General features: G+C 44.4%; 1 protein-coding gene across 10 annotated transcripts; it reads left to right on the forward strand.

The window, feature by feature from the left end:
• Positions 1-59: 59 nt before the first annotated feature.
• Positions 60-13,337, forward strand: LOC105491463 (CKLF like MARVEL transmembrane domain containing 1). Of its 10 annotated transcripts, none has more exons than XR_011616527.1 (5): positions 60-527; positions 3,791-3,949; positions 4,994-5,127; positions 10,947-11,045; positions 13,036-13,073. XR_011616527.1 is itself a non-coding variant. In XM_071084683.1 (4 exons), exons 1-4 carry the CDS (start codon positions 60-62, stop codon positions 13,188-13,190), a joined length of 897 nt encoding a protein of 298 aa, XP_070940784.1. In that variant the 3' UTR covers positions 13,191-13,337. The 10 variants fall into 10 exon arrangements, 6 of the variants coding, with proteins under 6 accessions (XP_070940784.1, XP_011756261.2, XP_011756263.2 ...); XR_011616526.1 differs by having other exon boundaries at positions 13,020-13,056; XR_011616529.1 differs by having other exon boundaries at positions 60-512; positions 13,020-13,056.
• Positions 13,338-13,644: the final 307 nt, after the last annotated feature.

Genomic DNA, 13,644 nt, shown 5'->3' on the forward strand with positions numbered 1-13,644 from the left:
GGGGAGAGCCAGCCGCTGCTGCGGCCCTGGTTCGGACGGCCAGGCCCTAGGGACCCACCATGGATCCTGGAGACGCCAAACCTGGGTCGCCCGAGGCACCTTCAGGGAACCTGAAACAACCAAAGACTGCCACAGCCCTGCCAAGTAGCGGCAGCGTAGTGAGTTCTGTACCCAAGGCACAGCGCAACGCCTCAGCGAAGACCGCATCCGGGAAGCACCCTGCAGCCTCAGTTCGCACTGCGAAGTCCGCAGCCACCGCACATCCCCAAGGAAGTGAGGGCACCGCACCCTCAAAGAAAGCCACCACACGCCCACCCCCAGCGCCCACACTCCCACCCCCAACACCCACACTCCCACCCCCAACGCCCTCTGCACACACTGAATCCAAACTCTTAAATGAGACGGCGATCAAAGAGCGTGCGGAGGGCCGAGCCAAAGTCCCGTACGAATTCAGGGACAGCCTCAAGCGTTTTTCCTTCTCGCCCACTGGAGTATTGAAGATCCTGAGAATGGTGAGCAGAGAGCTGGTGAGATCTAGCTGGGGGATGTGGCCGGCAGTGGCCTCGGGGAAATGCCCAGGGGGTGCCAGCTCCAGAAAGCTTCCATAATTTACTTTGCCACTCACCTTTGTTTTGCTTCACCTTTCCTCCCCACCGCCCCTTGCTCCCCACACACTAAACCGTTCCTACTAAGCTTGCCTCTTTTTTCCCCCTATTTTTTTTTCTTTTCTTTATTATACTTTAAGTTCTAGGGTACACGTGCAGAACGTGCAGTTTTGTTACATAGGTATACACATGCCATTGTGGTTTGCTGCACCCATCAACCCATCACCTACCTGAGGTATTTCTCCTAATGCTATCCCTCCCCTAGTCCCCCACTCCCTACAGGCCCTGGTGTGTGATGTTCCCCTCCTGTGTCCATGTGTTCAACTCCCACTTATGAGTGAGAACATGCAATGTTTGGTTTTCTGTTCTTGCGTTAGTTTGCTGAGAATGATGGTTTCCAGCTTCATCCATGTCCCTGCAAAGGACATGAACTCATCCTTTTTTATGGCTGCATAGTATTCCATGGTGTATATGTGCCACATTTTCTTTATCCAGTCTATCATTGATGGACATTTGGGTTGGTTCGGTTTCCTCTCACAAAGGAAATTAGGGAAGCAATGAAGATAATAGGAATTTATAAGTTAGGAAACAAAAATAATAGAATCAATCAATACAAGAGCTGTCATTTGAAAGTCCTATTAAATTGATAAACCATTGGCCAACCAAGAAAAAAAGGGGGAAGAAAGGACATATATTTAAAATTAGAAACCAGAAGGGGAAAAAAATCATAAACATCAGTGAAACTGAAAGGATCTACAGGAGTACCTTGCAAAACAGATGTGAATAATTGGATGAAATGGTTGATTTTCTAGAAGAATGTAAATTACCAAAACTGATCCCAGAATAAGGAAAAATCTAAACAGGGCAGTATAAACATAGAAGAAAATGAGAATTTTACCAAATGAGTATCTTTCAAAAATGTATCAGGCCCAGACCCTTTTACAAGTTAACTCTTTCAAGCCTTCATGGGATATAATTCTGACACTACTATAACTTTGTCAAAGAATAGAGAAAGAAGAATTACTTCTGAACTATCTTTACACATTCAGTATAATACTGATAGGAAAACTTGACGGAGTTCAGAAAAAGAAAACAAAGTAGAGATCTCACTTGCATCAGAACAAAACATCAATGTATTAGCAGATAATATTCATCAGTACTTTTTGAAAATACAATACCACAAGAAAGAAACAGGATGATTCAACATTAAGACTCTATTAAAATAATTAACTGTATTATAAGTAAAGGGAAAATGAGATTATATCTATCACATTATAAAAAATTAGAAGATTATGTCACAGAACATGTGACAAAATTCAACATTTGTCCCTGATTGCCAAGAATGGAGATCAGTAAGACAGGAGTATATAAATATTCCATTGACATTGTAAAAATAAACATTTCAAACTAAGAGTCAACATATTTAAACATCAGAAGTATTATTTATTAAGTGAGGGAAAAAATGATGCCTACTACACCATAAGTCAATTTTTTCTGAAACCACTAGTCATAATTAGGAAGGGGAAATACTATTTGAAAAGAGGTGGCCAGGCGCAGTGGCTCACATCTGTAATCCCAGCCCTTTGGGAGGCCAAGATGGGCAGATCACCTCAGTCAGGAATTCAAGACCAGCCTGGCCAATATGGTGAAACCCCATCTCTACTAAAAATACAAAAATTAGCCAGGCTTGGTGGAGCTCACCTGTAGTCCCAGCTACTCAGGAGGCTGCGGCAGGAGAATCCTTCCAACCCAGGAGGCAGAGGTTGCAGTGAGCTGAGATCATGCCACTGCACTCCAGCCTGGGCGACAGAGCAAAACTGTCTCAAAAAAAACAAAAAGAGGTAAAATATATCCTTTCTTTCAGCTAATATGATTGTATATCTAGAAGAACCCAAATCAACTGGAAACAATTTAGAGCCAGATAATTTAGTTAGGTGAGTCATTATTGTGTTAATAAATAAAAGCTTTCCTAGACAAATAACCACTTAAAATAAAGAAAATATTTCAGCCGGGCGCGGTGGCTCACGCCTGTAATCCCAGCACTTTGGGAGGCCGAGGGAGGCAGATCACAAGGTCAGGAGATCGAGACCATCCTGGCCAACATGGTGAAACCCTGCCTCTACTAAAAATACAAAAATTAGCCGGGTGTAGTGGCACGTGCCTGTAATCCCAGCTACTCGGGAGGCTGAGGCAGGAGAATCGCTTGAACCTGGGAGGCGGAGGCTGCAGTGAGCTGAGATTGCGCCACCGCACTCCAGCCTGGCGATAGAGCAGGACTCCGTCTCAAAAAAAAAAGAAAAAAGGAAAATATTTCTCTTTACAACAGTAATCAAAATGATCAAATATCTAAAAATAAGTGAAATGTGATATACATACAGGAAAAAAACTTGAAAACTCTCCTGAGAGATATTTTTTGAAAACCACTAAAATGACTGGAAAGACATACTTTGTTCTTGAGAATAACTAAATTCTGTAATTTTTCCAAATTATAAGTGAGTATTTCATTTAGAAATCCCAACTCAAATGCCAGCAGGCTTAGTCTGGGGAACTTGACCAACACAAACATGGCAGACATAAACAGTCTGAGAATTAGTAATAAGAGGAAGACTGGGCCAAACAATAACTCTGTATAGAGTGAATTGTCTATAACTTAGAGTACTAGAGAAGGAAGCAGCAATTCAATGGAAGAGAACAGTCTCAAGAGACCAAACTACATCTGAGAATTTAGTATACGATAAAGGTTGGATTGATCTGAAATCAGATCAGTGGGGATAATACTGGCATTTGCCAATAAATGATGTTGAGATAATCAGCAGCTGTTTGGAAAGAAAGAAAACGAAGGCTCTTCCTCATGGTTTCTACCAAAATCAATGTATATGTACTTTACCAGTATATATGCAGACTTCTTTCTAGTATGAAATATAAACTGCTAATAGTGGTTACTTTTAAGGAGAGAGACTAAGGTTGGGTTGGGGGAAGATAAATAAATTGATTTTTTTTATCCTTCTATACTATGTGCTTTTATTATTTTCATGTATTTCATTTCTTCAAAATATAAGAAATGTTAAAAATGTATGTGCAAAGCAGTATAGGCCACTGTACTGTAATATAATCATATTTATATACTGACAATGTAGATTTTTTTAAATCATGCATTAAAACAAATCCTGTTTCTTTTATTGCAGAGTCTTATCATAGGAGCATTAGCTTGTTTCATCATCGCCCAAGCCAATGAGTCATTTATAACAATCACAATTCTGGAAATCTTCATCGTCCTTTTTTTTATTCTAATATATATGCTAACCCTTCACCACTTGCTGACCTATTTACATTGGCCCTTACTTGTAAGTGTTCATTTTTACAATTCTTCAAATCCAAGCTTTGCCCTCAGCCCCAGAGTAAGGGCTCTCCTTAAGTGAAAACAACAGAGCTATCTCTCTAGACAAGGACATAGCTGAGCTGTGACAGTTAGGGTGTTGCCCTGGTCCAGAAAGATTCCTTGGACCCTTGTGCCTGCAGGACAGCCAACACACCCCTGCTCCAGCCCTGAGTGTAAAACCCCTCATTATGGCACTAGACACATGGTACTTTTCAGCTTGTCCTAAAAAAAAAAAAAAAATGTACTTAGTACATAAAGTAGGTAAGCACATTTCTCACCCATTGCTTGTGAAACAGTGCATGCTTCTACTTTGCAGAGAGCACTCTGATTATAAACATTCTCCCCAAAAGCAAAAGTTGATATGATGGCATTGTAGAAAATTGCCGTGCATACCCTTAAAGATTGTACAGTCAACCTGTGTGTGTGTGTTAAGGTCCCCATCACAAAGAGGTGCCGGACTATCCAGAAAAAGACATTACAGAGCCGCCTTTAATAGCTTTTCCCAGACTTCCACATTCTTTTGAACAATTGCTAAAGCTAATCCCTCAGGTCTCAGACTAGAGAGGCAGTATGGTTTTGTCCAGAGACAGCCATGGGCCTGGATTCTGGCCCTGCCACCTTACTAGCCATGTAACCTTTAGCCTCAGTTTCCCCATTTAAGAAATACGGAGAAGGAAAAGTGTGATAATAACTACCTCATAGGGTTCCTGAAACATTTAAATGTGTGCAAAGCCAATAACATAGTATGTGACACAAAGTAAACATTCTAATGTCCAAAAAGAACAGCCACCCATCAGACCCATCAGATAGCTGGGTGGCATTTGCCATTCTGTCTTGCGCTGTGAGCGATCCTAATTCAGAGCTTGGGCCTCTTCCACATCCCACTTCCTTATAGAACATTTTTCTAACCTTAAAGTCAGAATGTTCCTTTTGAGCTAAAAGTCAAATATTGTCTTCAAATCTCTGAGAGATTTTCTGCAAAGGCTGCTGAGCTCTCTCTGTCCCACAGAATGCCGAGTACAGGAAGCAGACAAAGCAAATATGAGCAACTTTGATTGAACATGTGGAAGACCCTTTTAGTTATGGAGAGGTTTCTCAGGGGAAACTCAAATCTCTGTCCATGGAAATTTTCAAGAAGGGAAGGTAAAGTAACCATTTTTGAGCATATACCATGTGCCAGACACTTTTTCATGTTACCTTATTTAATCCTCACAACAACCCAGTGAGGTTATGGTCATCCCTCACCCCCCATTTAACAGATGAGAAAATTGGATTAAAGACATTCAGTTGTCCATGGCCATATGTAGGTGCCAGAAACTCAGATATGCACCCAGGTCTGTCTGACTCTAAAGCCCAGACTCTCTCCAGACTTTACAAACTATTATCTTGTGATGGTTTTCTATCTCCATTCTCCATTAAGGTAAGAAACTCAGTGAAACTACGACTCTATGTCATCCTCAGATTCTCTACATTTTTTCTCTGTATCTTGTTTCCTCATGATTTTCTTAAAATAAGCACCAAAGGTGAATTGGTTATCCTGGTGGGTGTACACAGGCCCTTGGGGGTGGGTGACTGATGGCTCCACAGCACCATCAGCTATGGTCAGGAGGACCAGAGCCCTCTGAGAAATGGACTCACGCAGGCTGGGTCCACACATAAAGCTGGAGAGGGCCAGGAGATGTCATATTTTGCTGTAGGGTCCAGCGGTAATGCCCAAGAAGTATCCCAGACAGAGGTAAGAACTAGGATCACCTGAGCATGAACCGTGAATGTCCTATGAGAGAACCTGTTCTCACAGTGGTCACAGAAAGTTCAACCCAGCTCTTGTAGGGTTACAGGCCTTTGGTCAACTCCAGTAAAGCCAGCCCCCCTTGCTATGTCTGTCTTAAGTGATAGTATCCTCTTTTTGGGGGATGACTATGGGAGCCCAGAGGTGATTCAGAGCCCCTGTCTTTTCCTGCTACTGTCCTCAAGAGCACGGGCCAGACCTGGCACAGCACAGGATATGCCTTGTGAGCTCCCAGGAGCTTCATGGTGGGGAAACTGTGTTACCAAGATGGTTGCCCAGTTATTCTGATGTTCAGCCCACACTATCAGGATACATAGGACACATACTGAGCAACCACACAGTTGGTCAGATGGTAAGTGATCTAATTAACTTGGGAGTTTTTGAAAAAGACTCATCAAAACAGGACCCAAATTGCGTTCTCTTCTCCTATCCAGTCCCTTCCTTTCAAATCCGCTCTTTCAGATTCTGTGAGATGAAGGATGTGTACCTACACAATTTTTCAGAGGGGCAAGTAGCTACACTGCGAGGCCTTGGCACAGCAGGAAATGTGCTAGTTTCATAAGGGTATTGGTGCTAGGAGGTGATGGCTTGGCACTTCAGAAGGTAGGCAGGCTTAGAATCAAGCTTCAGGAGTCACTTGGGACCTTATAATAAGGTCAGTGCGGGAAGCCATGGAACACACGGTCAGTTTCATACTAGAACTGTTTTGAGTCGAGCTCTGCACAGCTTCAGAGACTTGCCCACAGCTGAGAGTGCCCAACATGCAGCTACCACTTCTTTCAGCCCTTCCCTCCAGGCGAGAAGGCTTGGCTCCCAGGAGGTATGGCATTAGGGTAAGGAGTACTGACTTTAAGTGGTGATTTCTAACTTAAAGGCTCATAAAAGGATAGAGTTCCTTATTTCCCTATTCCAATTATTGTTTGACAAAGGGGTGAGGGTAAAAGTCTCTACCAGGGAGACAAGAGTGTGATACATCAGGGCTTGGACTCAGCAGGAAAGCACCAAAGAGAACTGACTGCAGATACAGGTGACCTGCTGAGATCTGTGGGCTCTGGGACCATATTTTGTCAAGGCCCCCTCCTCTAGACAGAGGATGGACCCATACTCAGTCTCTGAGTTGCAGCTGTGAAGGGTGTGCCGGGGACCCTGACACCATGGGGAAGGCACAGGTCCCGCTCTCAACCCCTAACCTATGTTAGGGCCTATGAGGTCTCCTCAGATGGGCTCTTGGTGTTCTTGATTCATGTGAACTCACAGAATAAATGTGTCAGCTTCCACAGCACTGGTTTTACCTGCAGACTTGAGAGTGGAATTAAATCAGTAAATAATTTAAACCCATTTTTACCAACATGAGTCTGCATCAAAGCTAGGAAAAGTGCAATTTTCCTCACCCCACACATACTCTTCATTTTTAGGTTTACCAACTCTACCCACTCTAGCCTAGTGTCAGGTACCAAGATACCTAAGAAATTATGAATTCGAATTATTGTCTTCTAAATAGCTCATATTTTAAACACCTCTACATCATAAAGAATATAATCCGGCATGGTCAGAGAAACTGAGTTCTGATGAAGCAGACGTTTTTGCCAACAGAAAGCTATTTTTTAAAAAGAATATAATAAACATTTCAAACTAAAACAAAACAAAAAATGAAACCAATGAAAGCTGCAGTTAGTTGAATACCAGATAATATTCATTGTTTGTAAATTCCTATTACAAATACTACATTTTGTGAAACAATTCATGTTTAATGTTTTTCTTTTTTTTTTTTTTTTTTTTTTTTTTTTTTTTTTTTTTTTGAGATGGAGTCTTTCTGTGTTGCCCAGGCTGGAATGCAATGGCACGATCTTGGCTCACTGCAAGCTCCACCTCCCAGGTTCAAGCGATTCTCCTGCCTCAGCCTCCTGAGTAGCTGGGATTATAGGCACGTGCCACTGTGCCTGGCTAATTTTTGTATTTTTGGTAGAGACAGGATTTCACCATGTTGGCCAGGCTGGTCTCAAACTCCTGACCTCAGGTGATTCACCCACTTCAGCCTCCCAAAGTGCTGGGATTACAAGCTTGAGTCACTGTGCCTGGCCTGTTTAACTTTTTTCCTAATATTCAGTGCTTTTTTTTTTTTTTTTTTAATAATGAGCACTCACCATTAAGGCATCTTTCTCATTCCCACTTATAATTCTACACGATTTTAATATCTCAGAGAATAGTTTGGAAGCTTTATGGAATAATTGTCAAGAAAAAACACATTTCTCATTTTAGTCAGAGAAGGCTACTTGACCCAATAAGGTATTTAAAGGGGAAAGAAAAATATAACAAGTAAGGATGATATTTATGAGGGAAGTGGAAGTCCTCCCGCACATGGCCAATCTCGGCTGCAATTTCAACACAGCCATCAGGGATATCTGTCTCTGCCCAGATGAGGCAAATAAGAGGGTCTGTGTCTGAGGCAAAAGGGAGGAGGTTAGCAGAAGAAGGCCCATGGGCACTCAAATCAGACTGCCCAAGGTCATAGCCACTTACTGGCCGAACAACCCTGGGCAGGTTGCTTACCCATCTGTAAACTGGGGATAATGAGAGTTTGTTGTGAGAATCAAATGAGATCACATATTAACACATTGGCACAGTAAGTGCTCAATAAATGTGAGCTAGCTGTAATAGAAATGTTAGATGCAAGGCGAACCTTAGCTCCAGTGGACAGTTCAGGAGAGCACTTCTTTGTAAGTAAGGACCACAGTAAACTATAATGTCCATAGTCCCACAAGGAGATAAAATTATGACAGAAAGTTAAAGACTGGCTGGGCCTGGTCTGTGGTTGGTTTATTATTATCATTATTGATGTGCTTTTGTTCAAATTGTTATAATCTAAGACCACACCTGGTTAGTGGTCAGAGAAACTGAGCTCTGGTTATATAGATATTTTGGCCAACAGAGAGCAATTTTTAAAAAAAGAGTATTTGACTTTTGAAGTTTACACTCTGCTTCTCAGTTGTAAGAGTCCTTGTTCACATCTTTGACTACCTTGGTTTATACAATCCTCAGGTGTAAGCTTCCTGCAAAGCTGCAAACCACTGTACCTGCCTCAGTCAGGCCTGCCCACTATGGGCAGACCTCTCGCTTAGCCTGCAGAACCCCACTGGGACTTACTTCCAACCTCCACCAGCCCTGCTACATACCCCTGTTCCAGCGTTAACTACCAGGCACCAAAACAGTAGGCATTAGTGCCTTTCCAAGAGGCAAGTCACATTCCACAATAGGGCTCCTTGGTTGCCAACCCCAACAGGAAGAACACCTAGTTTGCAGAGAGTTTACTATCTGTTAACATTTTGAGGGCAGATACGAACCTACATTTTGATGCACTCCGACCAGCTACAAATGCCAGGCATGTTATCAGATGCTTTCAGATTCATTATGCCATTTAATCCTCAGACCCAATGAACCGCAGTCATTGTCCCCATATTACAAATTAGCAAGTTGGCAGACTGGTGATAAAATATGCCCCATCTAGGAATTGGCAGGCCAAAAGAGTTCATCAACAAAAATACTCAACTGATTGGTGCTGTATCATTTTGACCCTCCAGACCCATTCCGCAGAAAATGCCAAAGATGGATTGGACGCTGCACTTCCAGACTAGGAGAATAGCTCATTTCCTCCTTATTTGGGTGTCACTGATGGGAGGCAATAGTGAGATGAGTTCTGATTCCACCCGTTATTCAATCCTAGGCAGCTGAAAAACTCCAAGCCTCCACCATGTCCTTTGTAAACGGGATGACAGTTCTGACTTTGGAGCCTGCTTTGTGAGGGTTAAATGAGGTCAAATGATGGACTGGGAAATGCTTGGCACATCAAAGAGCTCCATTGGAGCCATTGTGATTCCATGATAACATACACTGGATGGCAGTGCTCCTTGCTGTGTTTGGACTAGTGCACCAGGAAGATGACATTACCAAGGCAGACCATCAAGACTCAAAGACTTAAGCTATTCAGATAAGGTGTCTGGCCAATATTGTGGTTATGTTCTCTAGGCTTTTGCCTCTAGCCATACACTGCTGCCACTGACACACTGCGTTCACATTCTTCCATTATTGTTTTGCTAAGAAAGCTCAGCCACTGCTCACCCAGGAGGGCACTGCCACCCACTCATCCTCACTCTTCATTTCAGCACACAAAGAAGCAGGTTGGGCTAGCAGTTAAAGAACTCAGGACTGGCCAGGCACAGTGGCCCACGCCTATGATTCCAGCACTTTGGGAGGCCGAGGCAGGCGGATCACCTGAGGTCAGGAGTTCATGACCATCCTGGCCAACATGGAGAAGCCCCATCTCTACTAAAAAATACAAAAATTAGCTAGGCGTGGTGGCAGGCACCTGTAATCCCACCTACTCAGGAGGCCGAGGCAGAGATTTGCTTGAACCTGGGAGGCGGAGGTTGCAATGAGCCAAGATCGCACCATTGCACTCCAGCCTGGGCGACAAGAGCGAAACTCCGTCTCAAAAAAAAACAAGACTCAGGACTGAAATCCAGTTAAAACGCAGAAGGGGCACAATGAGCCTGCAGATGTCGGGGCACACCCAATTCTGGCCATCTTTCAGGAAAGCAAAAAACATTCACTCCAGAATATCAGGCCTGCTCCTCAGATGAGTTCATATGCTCTTGGGACACGTGAACTCACAGAATAAATGTGGCCTAATTTCCAGAGCATTGGCTTTACCTGCAGATTTGGGAGAATAATTAAAGTGCTCATCTAAAATTTTATTTTTATGTTAAAACAAATGAGTTATGGAATAGAATGCAGAATTTACATTAAAAAAACAAGACTTTCCAAAAAAATCACATTTATGGAGAGCCAATTTGGGCTAGGCCCCTTGACCACTAGGTTTTTTCATGCTTACTTTCCTATTCCCTTTATAGAAAAAGTTGTCAGCTTTTCTTCTAATGGTATTCTTTAATGAAAATAAACCTGTTTCTACAGACAAAGTCATATCTAGGATCTTAAAATCACATAAACTCATGTCTCTGGACGATGTAAGAATTATGCCTCTGAGGGTGCCTCCTCATCTTAATCAAATGGAAAGTTTTTAAAAGGCATCTATTCTTTGATGTGTAATTGACCAGTTTTAATATTTATGAAATTATATTTTTGTGTAAACTTGATAAATTTCAATTCTTTATTACAGGATCTTACCAACAGTATCATTACAGCTGTGTTCCTTTCAGTAGTTGCCATCTTGGCCATGCAAGAAAAGGAAAGAAGGCATTTATTCTATGTCGGAGGGGTAAGTAGAGGCCTTCATGACTCCATTTAAGATCAGTATTCCGGCCAGGCACGGTGGCTCACGCCTGTAATCCCAGCACTTTGGGAGGCTGAGGCAGGCAGATCACAAGGTCAGGAGATCGAAACCATCCTGGCTAACACGGTGAAACCCTGTCTCTACTAAAAAATACAAAAACTTAGCCAGGCATGGTGGCGGGCACCTGTAGTCCCAGCTACTTGGGAGGCTGAGGCTGGAGAATGGCGTAAACCTGGGAGGCAGAGCTTGCAGTGAGCCGAGATCGCGCCACTGCACTCCAGCCTAGGCGACAGAGCGAGACCCCATCTCAAAAAAAAAAAAAAAAAGTCAGTATTCCAAGACTTTGAAAAGGGAAATTGGCAGACCCCGTTATATCATTAACCAAGCGAAATCCCCACTACCACCCACTCTCCTTCTTGCACTGACTTCTTCAGGTGATATGAAGTTGCATAAACTCTGAGCTCATGAAAATCTTAATTCTAACATGCATTCCCCAAATAGGTACAAAAACAAGAGTCTGCTAAACCCCTTTTGAGACTTGTAGACACTATTTTCGAAATGTTAAGCAAGATCTTTTTGTCTATAAATAGGACTTTGATTTTCTGGACTAGAGAATTGTATTTTAAAGACAGATAAGAGAGATTGTAAGGGGGGAAAAGTGCACTGTCTAAAGTGAATAATCCAGCCTATTCAGGAAGGAAGGAAGAGGAAGGAAGGAAGGAAGGAAGGAAGGAAGGAAAGGAAGGAAGGAAGGAAGGAAGGAAGGAAGCTAGCTGCCACACATTGAAGTGCCCAGTATATGCCCTGCACCAGGCGAGGCACACTCTGATTTAATCTTTACAACTCTCATTTGTACAGATATAGGAACTGAGGTTAAATACTTTGCTCTGGGTCACAAGACTGGGACAAACTGGGACTCAAAAGAAATGGCAGATCAAATGCTTGGAAGATTCAGGGGGTCAGGAGGGGACGTAGGGCTTTGGTTCAAGAAGTTAAACAATGAGAACATAAATTAATGCAGAAAAAGGAGTTTATCTGAATTCATTCCATAATCAATAAATATCTGTCAATCCCATTGGATTGTGCCAGACATGAGCTCAGTGCTGGGGATAGAGCCCCTTCCCCTTTGGGTAAGCTCACAGATTCGCTAGGGCAAGACACCTAGGAAAACTCATTAAGCAGCCAGGAATTAAGTGACAGTAAAGAGAAGCATCCAAGGCTGTCAAGAGTCCCGGAGTGCACAGGGGAATATCTGTGCCATGGGCCCCTGGTCCCCATTGGCTGACTCCGCAATCACTCCTTCTACTGCCAGGAGTTCCCACCCCCAGTTCTCCATTTCTTGCCTGGAGGGCAGCATCCCACCACACCCCTCACTGGTCTTCCAGCCTCCAGCCTGGTTCACTTTCCATTCACCTCATGGCCACTGAAAGTAGGTTTTCTGAGTCTCACACCTGACCTCTTTGATAGAGTCCCAGATCCTGCACCTCTCCAGCCTCAACTCTGCCCACTTCTCAGCTGGCTCCAGAGGTCCTGGGCACACCAGATTCCTTAGAGACCCTAGTCCAGAGCCTGGGTTCTCCTCCTCCCCTTAGGAATTCCTTCCTGCCCTTTGCAAACGTAGCCTAAAAGTCTTTCCACGGAGAGGCCCTTTCAGGACCTACCCCTACCTGCAGCCACCTAGGGCCACTGCCCTTCCCTAGTCCTTTCCTGGTGCCTCAGACATCAAGCGAGGCTATAACTGGCAACAAAATCCCCCATTTCCAAAATCCCTTTTTCTGGGTAAGGCAGAGTGGGCCTGCAGCAGCCAACTGGGCAGGTGCCAAGAAAGTAGTGAAGGGTCACAGAGGACAGGAGGCCGCCCGCAGCGCCCACCCTGGATAGGGATAGGTTCAAGGGGTTGCTACCGACCTGCAAAATAACCCGGTCTTTCCTTCTCGCATATGGCCTTGTATCTGACAGTCCCTGTGTCTCACAGCGGTAATCGTGTGTTGCATCGATGCGTTTGTGGTCACCAAGATGATGAGGACTAACTTGAAAAGATTTCTGGGAATCGAATTTGAAAGCAAGCTTTCCCCCGCCAAGGACGCCTACCCCGAAACCGGCCCCGACGCCCCGCAGAGGCCCGCCTGAAGCCAGCCCCGCGCCGTAGCAGATGCACGTGTCTGTCCAATCTCTGCCTCCGAGCCCACCCCCGAGCTCGCGTGCTGTCACCCATTCCGGCCTAAATGTGACCATAAAATTAGGGCTACTGCTTTTATTGAGAACACCTACTTCCTCTCTTTGCCTTGTGTAAAAGTCGTGTTGTATTTTCCTGCGCAAGTCGCGTTGTATTTTCCTGCGCGTGGCGCTGCGCCCGCGGAGCTCAGGGTGGTGACCCGGTGCTCGCAGCCCCCCGACCCGGCAGCGGAGCGGCGGCTTACAGACCTGGGGCTGCCTGGAGACGCCGGGATGGGACCGCGAGGGCAGCTCCGCGCCGAGGTGGGACCAGCGGTTTGGGAACGGAGGTGGGGCCCGTCGGGGGCCGGCGCGTGGAGGGTGGGCGGATCCGGCCACTGCGGGGTGGATGGGAGCAGCGCCAGGAGAC

The sequence above is a fragment of the Macaca nemestrina genome, chromosome 18 (assembly GCF_043159975.1).
Source record: "Macaca nemestrina isolate mMacNem1 chromosome 18, mMacNem.hap1, whole genome shotgun sequence".
Taxonomy (NCBI): Eukaryota; Metazoa; Chordata; class Mammalia; order Primates; family Cercopithecidae; genus Macaca; species Macaca nemestrina.